The sequence below is a fragment of the Pan paniscus genome, chromosome 10, assembly GCF_029289425.2.
Source record: "Pan paniscus chromosome 10, NHGRI_mPanPan1-v2.0_pri, whole genome shotgun sequence".
Lineage (NCBI taxonomy): Eukaryota > Metazoa > Chordata > Mammalia > Primates > Hominidae > Pan > Pan paniscus.
In genome coordinates, this window is record NC_073259.2 from 117,017,327 (window position 1) to 117,029,371 (window position 12,045).

At 45.3% G+C, this 12,045-nt stretch overlaps 1 protein-coding gene across 1 annotated transcript in view; it reads right to left on the bottom strand.

Moving 5' to 3' along the window:
• SVOP (SV2 related protein) overlaps nt 1-12,045 on the bottom strand; it is a 111,002-nt gene that overhangs the window by 42,041 nt on the left and 56,916 nt on the right. Inside the window, exon 6 of the mRNA XM_003832516.6 lies at nt 8,916-9,040. Coding sequence (XP_003832564.1) covers nt 8,916-9,040 — 125 coding nt within the window. The remainder of the gene's footprint in view (nt 1-8,915; nt 9,041-12,045) is intronic.

A 12,045-nucleotide genomic window follows, 5' to 3' on the forward strand; every position in this document is an offset into this window, starting at 1 on the left:
TGGGTGCCCCATGATTCAGTGGACTGAAGACACATGAGCAAGTCCCACGGAGTCTAGAGGAGCCACCAAACTGCCTCACTGCAGAATCATGAGTTGAATTAATCATTGTTTTAAACCATGAATGCAAAGGTGGTTTGTTACAAAGTAGAAGCAAACCCTACATTCCACTTTTTTTTCTTTTCTTTTTCTTTACTTTTCTTTTCTTTCTTTTTTTTTTTTTTTTTTTTTTTTTTGAGTCAGAGTCTCACTCTGTTCCCCAGGCTGGAGTGTAGTGGTGCGATCTCGGCTCACTGCAACCTCCGCCCCCCAGGTTCAAGTGATTCTCCTGCCTCAGCCTCCCAAGTAGCTAGGATTACAGGTGTGCACCACCACGCCTGGCTAATTTTTATATTTTTTAGTAGAGATGGGGTTTTGCCATGTTGTACAGGCTGGTCTCAAACTCCTGGCCTCAAGTGATCCACCTGCCTCAGCTTCCCAAAGTGCTGGAATTACAGGCATGAGCCACTGTGCCCAGGCCCCCTACACTACACTTAATAACTATCTGGCCAGGCACGATGGCTCACACCTGTAATCCCAACACTTTGGGAGGCCAAGATGGGAGGATCACTTGAGTTCAAGAACAGCCTGGGTAACACAGTGAGACCGCCCACCCTGTGCCCTGCAGCCCATCTCAACAAAAAATTTTAAAAATTAGCTGGGCGTGGTGGCACACATCTGTACTCCTAGCTACTCCAGAGGCTGTGGTGGGAGGATCCCTTGAGCCTGGAAGTTTGAGGCTGCAGGGAGGTATGATCGTGTTGCTGTACTCCAGCCTTGGCAACAGAGCGAAATCCGGTTTCAAAAATAGTAATAATAACTATCTGACCTCCAGCAAGTCCCTTGTGAGCTCTAAGCCTCAGTTTTCACATCTGTCATATGGGGATAAAACAGTTGTTCAATGGACCAAGTAAGGTAGTCTGAGCAGAACATTTAGCAAAGTGCCCAGCACTTGATAAGCTCCATTATTATATCTACTTTGGGGAAAGAAAGAAAAGAATGAGGAAGGGAGGAGAGAAGGAGGGTTGTAGAAAAGCACAGATCAGGGTAGAGGAATGGGCTCCTTAATGATCTAATTGACTTTTTTTTTTTTTTTTTTTTTTTTTGAGACAGAGTTTCACTCTTGTTGCCCAGGCTGGAGTGCAATGGCGTGAACTCGGCTCACTGCAACCTCCACCTCCTGGGTTCAAGCGATTCTCCTGCCTCAGCCTCCCGAGTAGCTGGGATTACAGGCATGTGCCACCACGCCCAACTAATTTTGTATTTATAGTAGAGGCAGGGTTTCTCCATGTTGGTCAGGCTGGTCTCAAACTCCCGACCTCAGGTGATCTGCCCGCCTCAGCCTCCCAAAGTGCTTGGATTACAGGCGTGAGTCACCACGCCCGGCCCTAATTGACATTTATACTTGAAATTCAGAGTACATTACAAGGACTTCTGGTTGTTGAGCTTTTAAGAATTATACAGCAAAATCTTTTTCATCTGGTTTTATGAGTTGCTGCAATAGGATAAAGCTATTGTAAATTAATGGAAACTTTTAATTGCATTTAATCACATCAAAATATCTCCAACTAAATGTTTCTAAATAATGAACTTAAGGGAGCCATTTTTATAACTAGATAGGAACATTGTATAATTAAGACATTATTTTTATGTAAGTGGATAGAGTTACAGTGGTGGGAAGCCAGTGGCTCTCTTGGGTGGCTAAATATTTCTTCTGCAATTTTGTTTCTAGTTTTTATTTGCCCTCCTCACAGATAAAACAGATATTTAGGCTGGGCGTGGTGGCTGATGCCTGTAATCCCAGCACTTTGGGAGGCTGAGGCAGGCGAATCGCTTGAGGTCAGGAGTTCGAGACCAACCTGGTCAACATGGTGAAACCCCGTCTCTATTAAAAATACAAAAATTAGCCGGGTGTGGTGGCTTGCTCCCGTAATCCCAGCTACTCGGGAAGCTGAGGTGGGAGGATTGCTTGAACCCAGGAGGTGGAGGTTGCAGTGAGCCGAGATATCACGCCGTTGCACTCCAGCCTGGGTGACAGAGTAAGAATCTGTCTCAAAAAAAAAAAAAAAAAAGCTATTTAGTGGAGTAGTTCAGATAATAGGTTTGGAGGGTCAAGTGATGTTTAGACATCAGCTCTGCCATTTACTAGCTATGTGACCTTGGGCATGCTACTTAGTTTCTACAAAGCTCCAGCTTTTGTACCTGTAAAATGGAGATGATCATAATATCTACATCCTAAGATGAGCGTTAAAGTGGTAATACACGTAAAGCACGAGGCTCAGTGTCTGGAATGTAGTAATAGCTCAATAAACACATGGAAGGGCTACAGTAGTGTTCAATACATGAATAACTAAATGGGGAAGAAGTAGGGAGCAGGCAGGCAAGCTGGGGACCCTTAAGATAAGCATGAGATAAGGGGGAAATGCCCTCCTAGCTCCTCTATGTCCTTTATTTTATTCCCCTGGTGTCCTGTGCCATAATCCCAGAACCCCATGGGAAGAATCTCTCTTCCTCTTTGTAGTCCCGCCCCTTTGCTGTTTTAGGGTGTGATTTTCTCTGTTCCAGTTACTCCACCCTTGCAATCGCATCTGCTTATAAGCTTCCAGAGGCTTCTCAAAATTCTGATCCACTGATGGCACCATTTTCTTGCTCTCCAGTACTCTTAAGTATTTATTCTATTTCTTAGCTGGGCGCCATGATGCATGCTTGTAATCCCAGCACTTTGGAAGGCCAAGGTAGGCAGATCGCTTGAGGCCAGGTATTCAAGACCAGCCCGGGCAATACAGTTAGACCCCGATCTCTACCAAAAAATAGAAAAAAATAGCTGAGCATGGTGGTGTGTGCCTGGAAGGCTGAGGCAGAAGGATCACTTGAGCCTGGGAGTTCGAGGCTGCAGTGAGCCATGATTTTGCCACTGTACTCCAGCCTGGGTAACAGAGCGAGACCCTGTCTCTCACAAAAAGAAAAGATTTATTCTATTTCTTACTACTTCTATGTCATTTCCAGGAAATGTGGAAGAAGAAGAAGAAATAGAAAATGTCACTTCTCATTCTACCATCTTGAACAAGAATTTCTGTGGACATTCTGAATATTTAAATCCTTTATCTTTCCTTATATGAGAAGAAAATCCAGTGACTGTTTGAAGTCTATTTCTGCAGGCATCTCTCTGAGCATCCCTGGTAAGGGAATTTGATTTGCTCTTCTGTGAGTATATTCCTTCCAGCCACGAGGGGAAAACGGTATCGTCCTCAATGAACTCATCATATTCATGAATAGGGCAGTAGTTGTGTCTGCAGGAATTCCTGGAGCTGGGCCAGAAGTGGAGCACATTGTCCACAAGCCCCTGCCAGCCCAGATTTATGGCTGCGGCTCCATTAATAGCCTTTCCTTCAAGCTCCAGTGGTTTGTAAGCTCATCCCAGATCCAGAAGTGTATGTCAAATGCCTACTCTACAGAGCCCTGGAGGAATTAATCATGAATCAAGGAGGGAAGGACTGAGGAGAGCTGAGAGCCACTCACCATCCTTCCAGCCTCCCAAGTGGCAGGAGGAGGCTGGGAGTTTGCTCATGTATCAAATCCATGTGGTCATATCTCCCCTGTCCCTGTTCTATCTACAGTGATACCTTGAGTCATTCATCCGTCATCCATCATACATCACAATGACGCTTGAGCTTCTTGCCAAAGCCTTCAGCAGATCAAATGCTTGTTAATAAATCTTGAGTGCTCTGCCAGGCACTGTCCTGGGCATTTTACAGAATGTTGTCATTTAATGACTATTTTAAGGGACCCCATGAGGTGGGGATGTTGTTGTTCCATTTTAGAGATGAGAAAACAGATGCAGGGAGGTTCAGTGACTTGCCTGAGGTCATACAGCTATTATGTGACAGAGCAGCCAGGATTCAAACCGAAGCCGTCTGGTTTCAGAGCCTATGATCTATTTTAGAATTAGCATTATGCTGGCTGGGCGCAGTGGCTCACGCCTGTAATCCCAGCACTTTCGGAGGCTGAGGTGGGTGGATCACGAGGTCAGGAGATCGAGACCATCCTGGCCAACATGGTGAAACCCCGTCTCTACTAAAAATACAAAAAAAATTAGCTGGGCGTGGTGTCAGGCGCCTGTAGTCCCAGCTACTCGGGAGGCTGAGGCAGGAGAATGGTGTGAACCCTGGAGGTGGAGCTTGTAGTGAGCCGAGATTGCGCCACTGCACTCCAGCCTGGGCGACAGAGCGAGATTCCGTCTCAAAAAAAAAAAAAAAAAAAAAAAAAAAAGAATTAGCATTACCCTTCTAGGCTGTCTCTTCCAGTCTTCCCCAATCATGATGCTCAGCAGGCATAAGAAATCAATCCCTGAACTATTACCCCTGAGGGGGTGGGCGCTCTAGCAGGACTGAACAGATCCCCACCCTCCAATGCTGATCTTGCTGCTTGTGCTGCCAAAGAGCCAGCCTGCCCGCAACAGTGACCAACATGGAGCCCCCAGGATGGAACCACTCCATGTCACTTGGTAGCAACTTAGGTACATACATTGGACTCTTCCAGTTTTGAAGGAGCAGCAATTCATCTTGACCGAATCGGCACCTATTCTGAGTACTGGTTTATCTTTCCTGCCCACAAGGTCTCAGTCACCACCATCACCTGAGGGCTCACACAATGTCTGACCCACTGACAAAGGATCCATCATAACATTGCATGGGACCCAAGGAGCCCATATAGAGTGAAGGAGATGTAGAATTGGGTGTATGGCCTGGAATCCGCTGGTCCTATCATATATTGTGCTATCCTGAAGCTGCTGGCCTGACAGAGCAATGGAACAGGACTCTGAAGGTGACACTAAGGTGTCAGCTTGGAGACGATGCCCTGTGACCATGGGGCACTGTCCTCCAGGACACAATACCCACTTAAGTCCACTGCCATTATGATGCTTCATTCCCAGGAGAAAAGATTCATGGGTCTGGAAATTAAGGGGTCGAAGTAAGAGTAGGCTTCACTGTCATCAGTCCCAGTGACCCAGATCAGGGGATTTGTACTTCACATCCTGCAACTTCTGGGCTCAGTGGGTCTAGAGGTCCTGGCTCCCAGGGAGGGAAAGCTTCCACAGGAGACACAGCAAGAGCCCCAGTAGAATGTCTTTTTTGAGATGGAGTCTTGCTCTGTCGCGGAGGCTGGATAGCAGTGGCGCGCTCTCAGCTCACTGCAAACTCCGCCTCCTGGGTTCAAGTGATTCTCCTGCCTCAGCCTCCCAAGTAGCTGGGATTACAGGTGTGTGTCACCACACCCAGCTAATTTTTGTAGTTTTAGTAGAGATGGGGTTTCACTGTGTCGGCCAGGCTGGTCTCGAACTCCTGTCCTCAGATGATCCACTCGCCTTGGCCTCCCAAAGTGCTGGGATTACAGACGTGAGCCACCATGCCCGGACCCATTAGACTTTAAGCAACAGCTGCTACCCAGTAACTTTGGGCTCCTTTGTGTCAAGAAATGAACAGGCAAGAAAAAGAGTCACCGTGGACTCCTTGGGTCCCATGTCAGAGAAATTGATCCTAACCATCATTAAGACTTAATAAGCCCCATCTATCATAGGGCCACCCAGGTGATATACCAGACATCTCTTGGTAATCTCCTGCTCAATTTTGGTGTTAAATGGACAAGCGCAGCAGCTATGGCCTAAAAGAGGCATGGCGACCAGGGACTCGAATCCCTTAGGCATGAGGTCTCAGTCACCCACCCAGGTAAACCGTCTAGATCAGTGAGAGTGCTCGCTGAAGCTGAGAGGAATTTAGAATGGGAAGCAGAGGTGGGAGACATTTGGCCTTTTTGCCAAGGCAACTTCTGCAAGGAACTCAACTGTGAGCTCCATTGGCATCCATTTCAGCCGTGAGACTTTTGCAGAAAAGAGATTATCCAGAATCCTGGAGGAACTGTTCTTAGGCGGGGTGAGCTGATTACAATTATGGGCTGCATAACACATTTGAGTCAACAACAGACCACATATATGATGGTGGTCCCATAAGATTATAATACTGTGGTAACTAATTAACTTATTTATTTTGCAATCTTTTATTGAAGAATACTGCTCTGTGCAGAGCAGGGCTAACTCACAGGCAGTGCACCCAGAGTTGGCCTATTTTCATTATTCTTTAATAGCGAGGGGGTCTAGCTATGTTGCCCAGGCTGATCTCAGACTCCTGGGCTCAGGGGATCCTCCTGCCTCAGCCTCCCAAAGTGCTGAGATTACAGGTGTAAGGTACCATGCCTGGCCTTTTTTTTTTTAATTTAATACTGTGTTTCTACTGTAGGTGTTCTATGTCTAAATGTGTTTAGAGATGCAAATACCATTGTGTTCGAATTGTCTGAAGTATTTAGCACAGCTACATGCTGTACGGGTGTGTAGCCCTGGAGCAATAGGCTATACCTCACAGCCTAGCTGTGTAGGAGGTTGTCCCATCTAGCTTTGTGTGAGGACACTTTATGATGTTTGCACGGTGACAAAATCACCTATTGATGCATTTTTGGAACACATCCCCATCATTAAGTGACACATGACTATATTTGAAGCAAGTGGGTCCACCCTGGACTGTGGAGGATGCTGTGATGTGCTACGTGGTCTGCCTTTCAGGACTGAGGCTTTTATTCCCTCCAAAATGAGCAGGAGCATTGCCTGCCAGGAGCTCATAGCTGAGTCCCTTGCAGAAGTTGCCTTGGCCAAAAGTAGCTGCCTTGTCTAAGATCATGCTGCATCCTTGAGGGCAGCCCACATCCGATGCCTGGTTGGTGTGAGGGTAAAAAGGCCTAGCCCCCCTGCCCCAATCTGAAACACCTCTGAAGGGCCACCTCTGCTTCTGAAACCCTGTAAGCTGACCAGAGGCCTCTGTGGCAATGGTATGGCAACTCAGCTTCCCCCTTCGCTGGTCCTAATTTTCTCACTTTCTTACAGGTGTTAATCCTAGTAACCACCTGCACAGTAATCTCCATCTCAAAGTCTATTCCCCAGGATCCCATCCTAGAACAGGGACCATGGTGCTCTTGCTCAGTGCTGCGTCCTGGCACCTAGCATTTCTAGGTACTCAAGAAATATTGGTGGAATAAATGAATACACTACAAGGGATCGCCCTGGTCCTCTTGCAAAATTTCCCTAATGATTCCTTACCTCCAAGATGTTCTACCTGCCATAGCCAGATCCATACTTCTAGGTACCTCCGCTGCTCAAGAACCCTCAGTGGCTCCTCATCACCAATAGAATCCCTTTGGCCTGGCATTTTAGGCCTTTAACAAGCTTGCCCTGGCCTACCTGTCCAACCTCAGCTTTTAATTCTTTTTTTTCTTTTTTTTTTTTTTGAGTCAGAGTCTCACTCTGTCATTCAGGCTGGAGTGCAGCAGTACGATCTTGGCTCACTGCAACCTCTGCCTCCCAGGTTCAAGCGATTCTCCTGCCTTAGCCTCCCAAGTATCTGGGACTACAGGTGCCCACCACCAAGCCCGGAAATTTTTTGTATTTTTAGTAGAGATGGGGTTTCACCATGTTGGTCAGGCTGGTCTCAAACTCCTGAGCTCAAGTGATCTATCCGTCTTGGCCTCCCAAAGTGCTGAGATTACAGGCATGAGCCACCACGCCTGGCCAGCTTTCTCTTACAGATCTCATCCCTCCAAGCTGACCAACCAGACAATTAGCCTTCCTCAGCCTCAGCTACGGCTTCCTCTTTTCATGTGGTTCACTTCCTAGAAAATGTCCTACATCTTCTCCAAGTCTCCTTCTGGGTCTTTCCAAATCCTTTGCCTTCTTAATAGCAAGGCAGTAAAATGCAGTGGGTATAGAGCCCAGGCACTGGGGTTAGAAGGTCCAGTTGCTATTCCAGCTCCTCCACCACTTCCTGACTGTGTTGCCTAGAGCAAGTTACTTTACCTCTCTGTGCCTCAGTCTCTTTATGTGTAAAATGGGGTTAATAATAGAATTTACCTTCTAGGGAAAATGAGAGATTAAAGGAGATCATCTGGGTAAACCGTTTAGAACAGCACCTGCCACATAGTTAACACTAAATATTGGCTATTATCATTTTTTAGGGTGGAGTCCAACACGCATTTTCTATAATGGGCCACATAGTAAATAGTTCAGGCTTTGCAGGCCATATATCTGCTGAAACTACTCAGTTCTGTTGCTGTGGCATGAAAACGACCATAGATAATACATAAATGGAGGGTGCGGTGTGTTCCAATAAAACTTTATTTACAAAACCAGTCAGCAGGTCGAATTCTGCCCATATGCCATAGTGTGCCAATCTCTGCTTCAGGGCCCATCACAAATAGGAAGTCTTCCTCAATGCCCCAGGAGACAGTGGCTTCTTCCTACAGCTCTGAATATTCTCAGTACCTTAAACTACAACAGCAACAGCAAATTGCTGCCTGAGTGACATGTGGTTAGCATCATACCCTGCCTTGCGTTTAGGTAGGAAGAGCGTGGGAAGCAGCATGGTAGCTAAAAGCATGGATATTGTAGTTACCCACCATGTGATTCAGACAGATGATTTCACTCTCTGAGGCTCAGTTTCCCCAACTGTAAAACACAGATTGCAATAATACAATAACACACACCTCTTGGGCTGCTGCAATGCGTCCAAGTGGAACAGTCAATCAATGCTAGATGCATTATTATTTTGCTTTTACAACCTTCCAGCCATTGTGTTGTTTTGCTGCTGTTGTTGATCATAACAATACTGATAATGATGCTATTTTCTTGCTACACCATAGCTCCTTGATCCTGGAAGCCCTGGTATAGCCATCTCTGCACCCCTGCTGCCCCATCTCAGCCCCTAACTCCTGACCCAGACCATGAACAGACATGTGGATGGGCAGCCTGGCTGCATAGCCAGCACTGGGTATTTACTTACGACTGGGGAACTCCTCCGATCCCGAAGCCCACCAGGCCCCGGAGCACCAGGATCCAGCTATACACGGGCGCAAATGCACTAAGGATGCCATAGTACAGAGTCCACAGCACGCTGATCTTCAGCCCCTGAAGAGAAGGAAGACACGGAATCACAAGGGCTTTTCAGCACCTCCAGGTAGCGTTTGCACCTCACTGAGAGCCGCCGATAATGGGGTCACATTAAAGGGAGCCTACACAACCAAGGGGGTACTGGGGTCCTCTGTATGGGGAGTGCCAACCCACAGGGGTTGGGTGAGAAAATCATGGGGCATTCTTGGTTGTCCCAATGATTGGCATTGAATGCCAGTCTGGGCCAGATATGTCAGATATTCCACAATACAGGAGACAAAATAGATTGTCCTGCATCTCATACCATCTCAAATGTTCTGCCCGACCATCATGCAGCTGAAACTCTGTTTCTGATGATCTGCACCTAGACCTTTTGCTCTGTTTCACACATTCAAGACTTTTTTTTTTTTTTTTGGCATAGTTTGAATATACACTTAATTTTTCAGGAACGCAACTTTCAGGTAAGTCAAAAGAAAATTTACTTTGTTTTACCTGGAACTTTACAAAATTGTTCTTTTCAGAAAACCATGCTGTCAATGACAATGCTGTGTGCAGCATTTGAGTCACTGATGGGAAGCTTCAGTGTCAGCTTTCACTCAGGGTTTATCTATGAATAGACTGATCTAAACCTTATTTTAAAAGGTCAAATGTAAAGAAAAACCATCAACAATATTCAGTTAAGTCCAAACGTATTTACAATCAGGGGCAGATATTGACCCCTTCCTCTTGTCATCTAGACAGAGTTGTAGGTAAACATTTGCATATTAAAAATAAATTTTATTTTATTAATGACGTTTTAAATTTCTCCCTCCTAGTTAGCACTTTAGAACTGATTTCTTTCTTTTTCTCATTAACAAGTTTATTTTGGCATCATTATTCTAACATCTATTGTACCAGGATAAAACTATATCAAAGTATAACTGTACTGAGTGATATTTTTACTATGAAGAATAAAACATAATATAAAGGCAGTTTCCTGTGCGGGCAAACTCATTTTGAAGTTATTTTAATGAATGACATACTCTTACATCCTCCTAATTTGCAAATGAAACAAGTAACTTATTTCTTTCTTATTTATTTATTTTGAGACAGGGTCTCATTCTGTTGCCCGGGCTAGAGTGCAGTGGTGCAATCTCGGCTCACTGCAGCCTCAACCTCCCGGGCTCAAGTGATCATCCCACCTCAGTCTCCCATGTAACTGGAAGCACAGATGTGTGCCACCATGCCTGGCTAATTTTTGTATATTTTATAGACATGGGGTTTCACCATGCTGCCCAGGCTATTCTCAAACTCCTGGGATCAAGTGATCCACCCACCTCAGCCTCCCAAAGTGCTGAGATTACAGGTGTGAGCCAACACGCCTGGCTGATTTCTTTTTTAAAGTATGTGAATGACTAGGTTATTTTATCTTTGGAAATTTTTTCTGGATAGTTAAGAAGGCGTTATTCAAAGTGTTCACTTTTTTAAAGAAATGGAGTGTTGCTATGTTGCCCACGCTGATCTTGAACTCCTGAGTTCAAGGGATCCTCCTACCTCAGTCTCCTGAGTAGCTGGGATTACAGAGGCACATTTTCCACATTTTTAAAGTAAAGAGGGCATGTGTTCAATAGGGTCAAGAACCACAGAGGGACACAATGCTTCAAGACAAACATGGGGCCGAGCACGGTGGCTCACATCTGTAATCCCAGCATTTTGGCAGGCTGAGGCCGGGGATCACTTGAGGCCAGGAGCTCAAGACTAGCCTGGCCAACAATGGTGAAGCCCTGTCTCTACTGAAAATGCAAAAATTAGCCAGGCAGAGTGGCGGGTGCCTGTAGTCCCAGCTACTTGGGAGTCTGAGGCAGGAGAATTGCTTGAACCCGGGAGGTGGAGGTTGCAGTGAGCCAAGAACTTGCCACTGCACTCCAGCCTGAGGGACAGAGTGAGACTCTACCTCAAAACAAAACAAAACAAAACAAAAAAGACAAACATGGCACATATTCCTGGAGTGTTAATTACCCTTAGAGATTGGAAAAAAAATTAAGAGTAAACAAATACTATTTTTATATCACAATCAATGCCAAATATGAGAGGGTAAAATGCAAATTTCAAGGCATTTTCAACCTGCTCTGTGAGGTCTGGTCAGGCCTCTTTCTGCAATACCCTTCCCAGAGCTCCAAGGGCGAGTTCACCTTCCTGTCCCCCAGGGAACACTTCAGGGGGCAAGTATGAAACATACTGATTTTTTGCTTTAAGATATTAAACTGAATTAAAGGAGATGAGTGAGGAAATTTGGAAGCCTACCAAATGATTTCAAGTCTTTTAGAAAATGACTTTATGTGGCAGAGAGAATATTTTAAATAATTTTGCATCACCTCACAAGAAAGTTATTTTTTTCATTTCAGTCTTCATTTTTATGATTATGTCAAAGAGAAAGAGTCCGTGAGGTGCCAGTCTGTCTTTAACACCTATTTATCTATTTGTATTTATTTATTTATTTTTTTGAAATAGAGTCTCGCTCAGTCACCCAGGCTGGAGTGCAGTGGCACGATCTCAGCTCACTGCAACCTCCGCCTCCTGGGTTCAAGCGATTCTCCTGCCTCAGCCTCTGAGTAGCTGGTATTACAGGTTTGCACCACCATGGCCAGCTAATTTTTGTACTTTTGGTAGAGTAAGGGTTTTGCCATGTTGACCAGGGTTTCACCATGTTGCCCAGGCTGGTCTCGAACTCCTGGACTCAAACAATCCACCCACCTCAGCCTCCTAAAGTGCTAGGATTACAGGCATGAGCCACCACACCCAGCCAACACATTTTAAAAATAGCTACTCTCCTCTCTATTTAACACAGAAGGCACTGGGACAACCACAACCACTAAGAATTTAATAACATTGCTTTGTTTGTGTTGCATTTATTTTTGCAGTCACTTCCTACTTAAGGCAATTGTTATTGATCTTCCAATTAAGACTGTATAGTTTCACTTTCCAAAAATATATTACAATTTTTTTATTAGCCCCATGTTACAAGTGATCGATTTTTAAAAAGC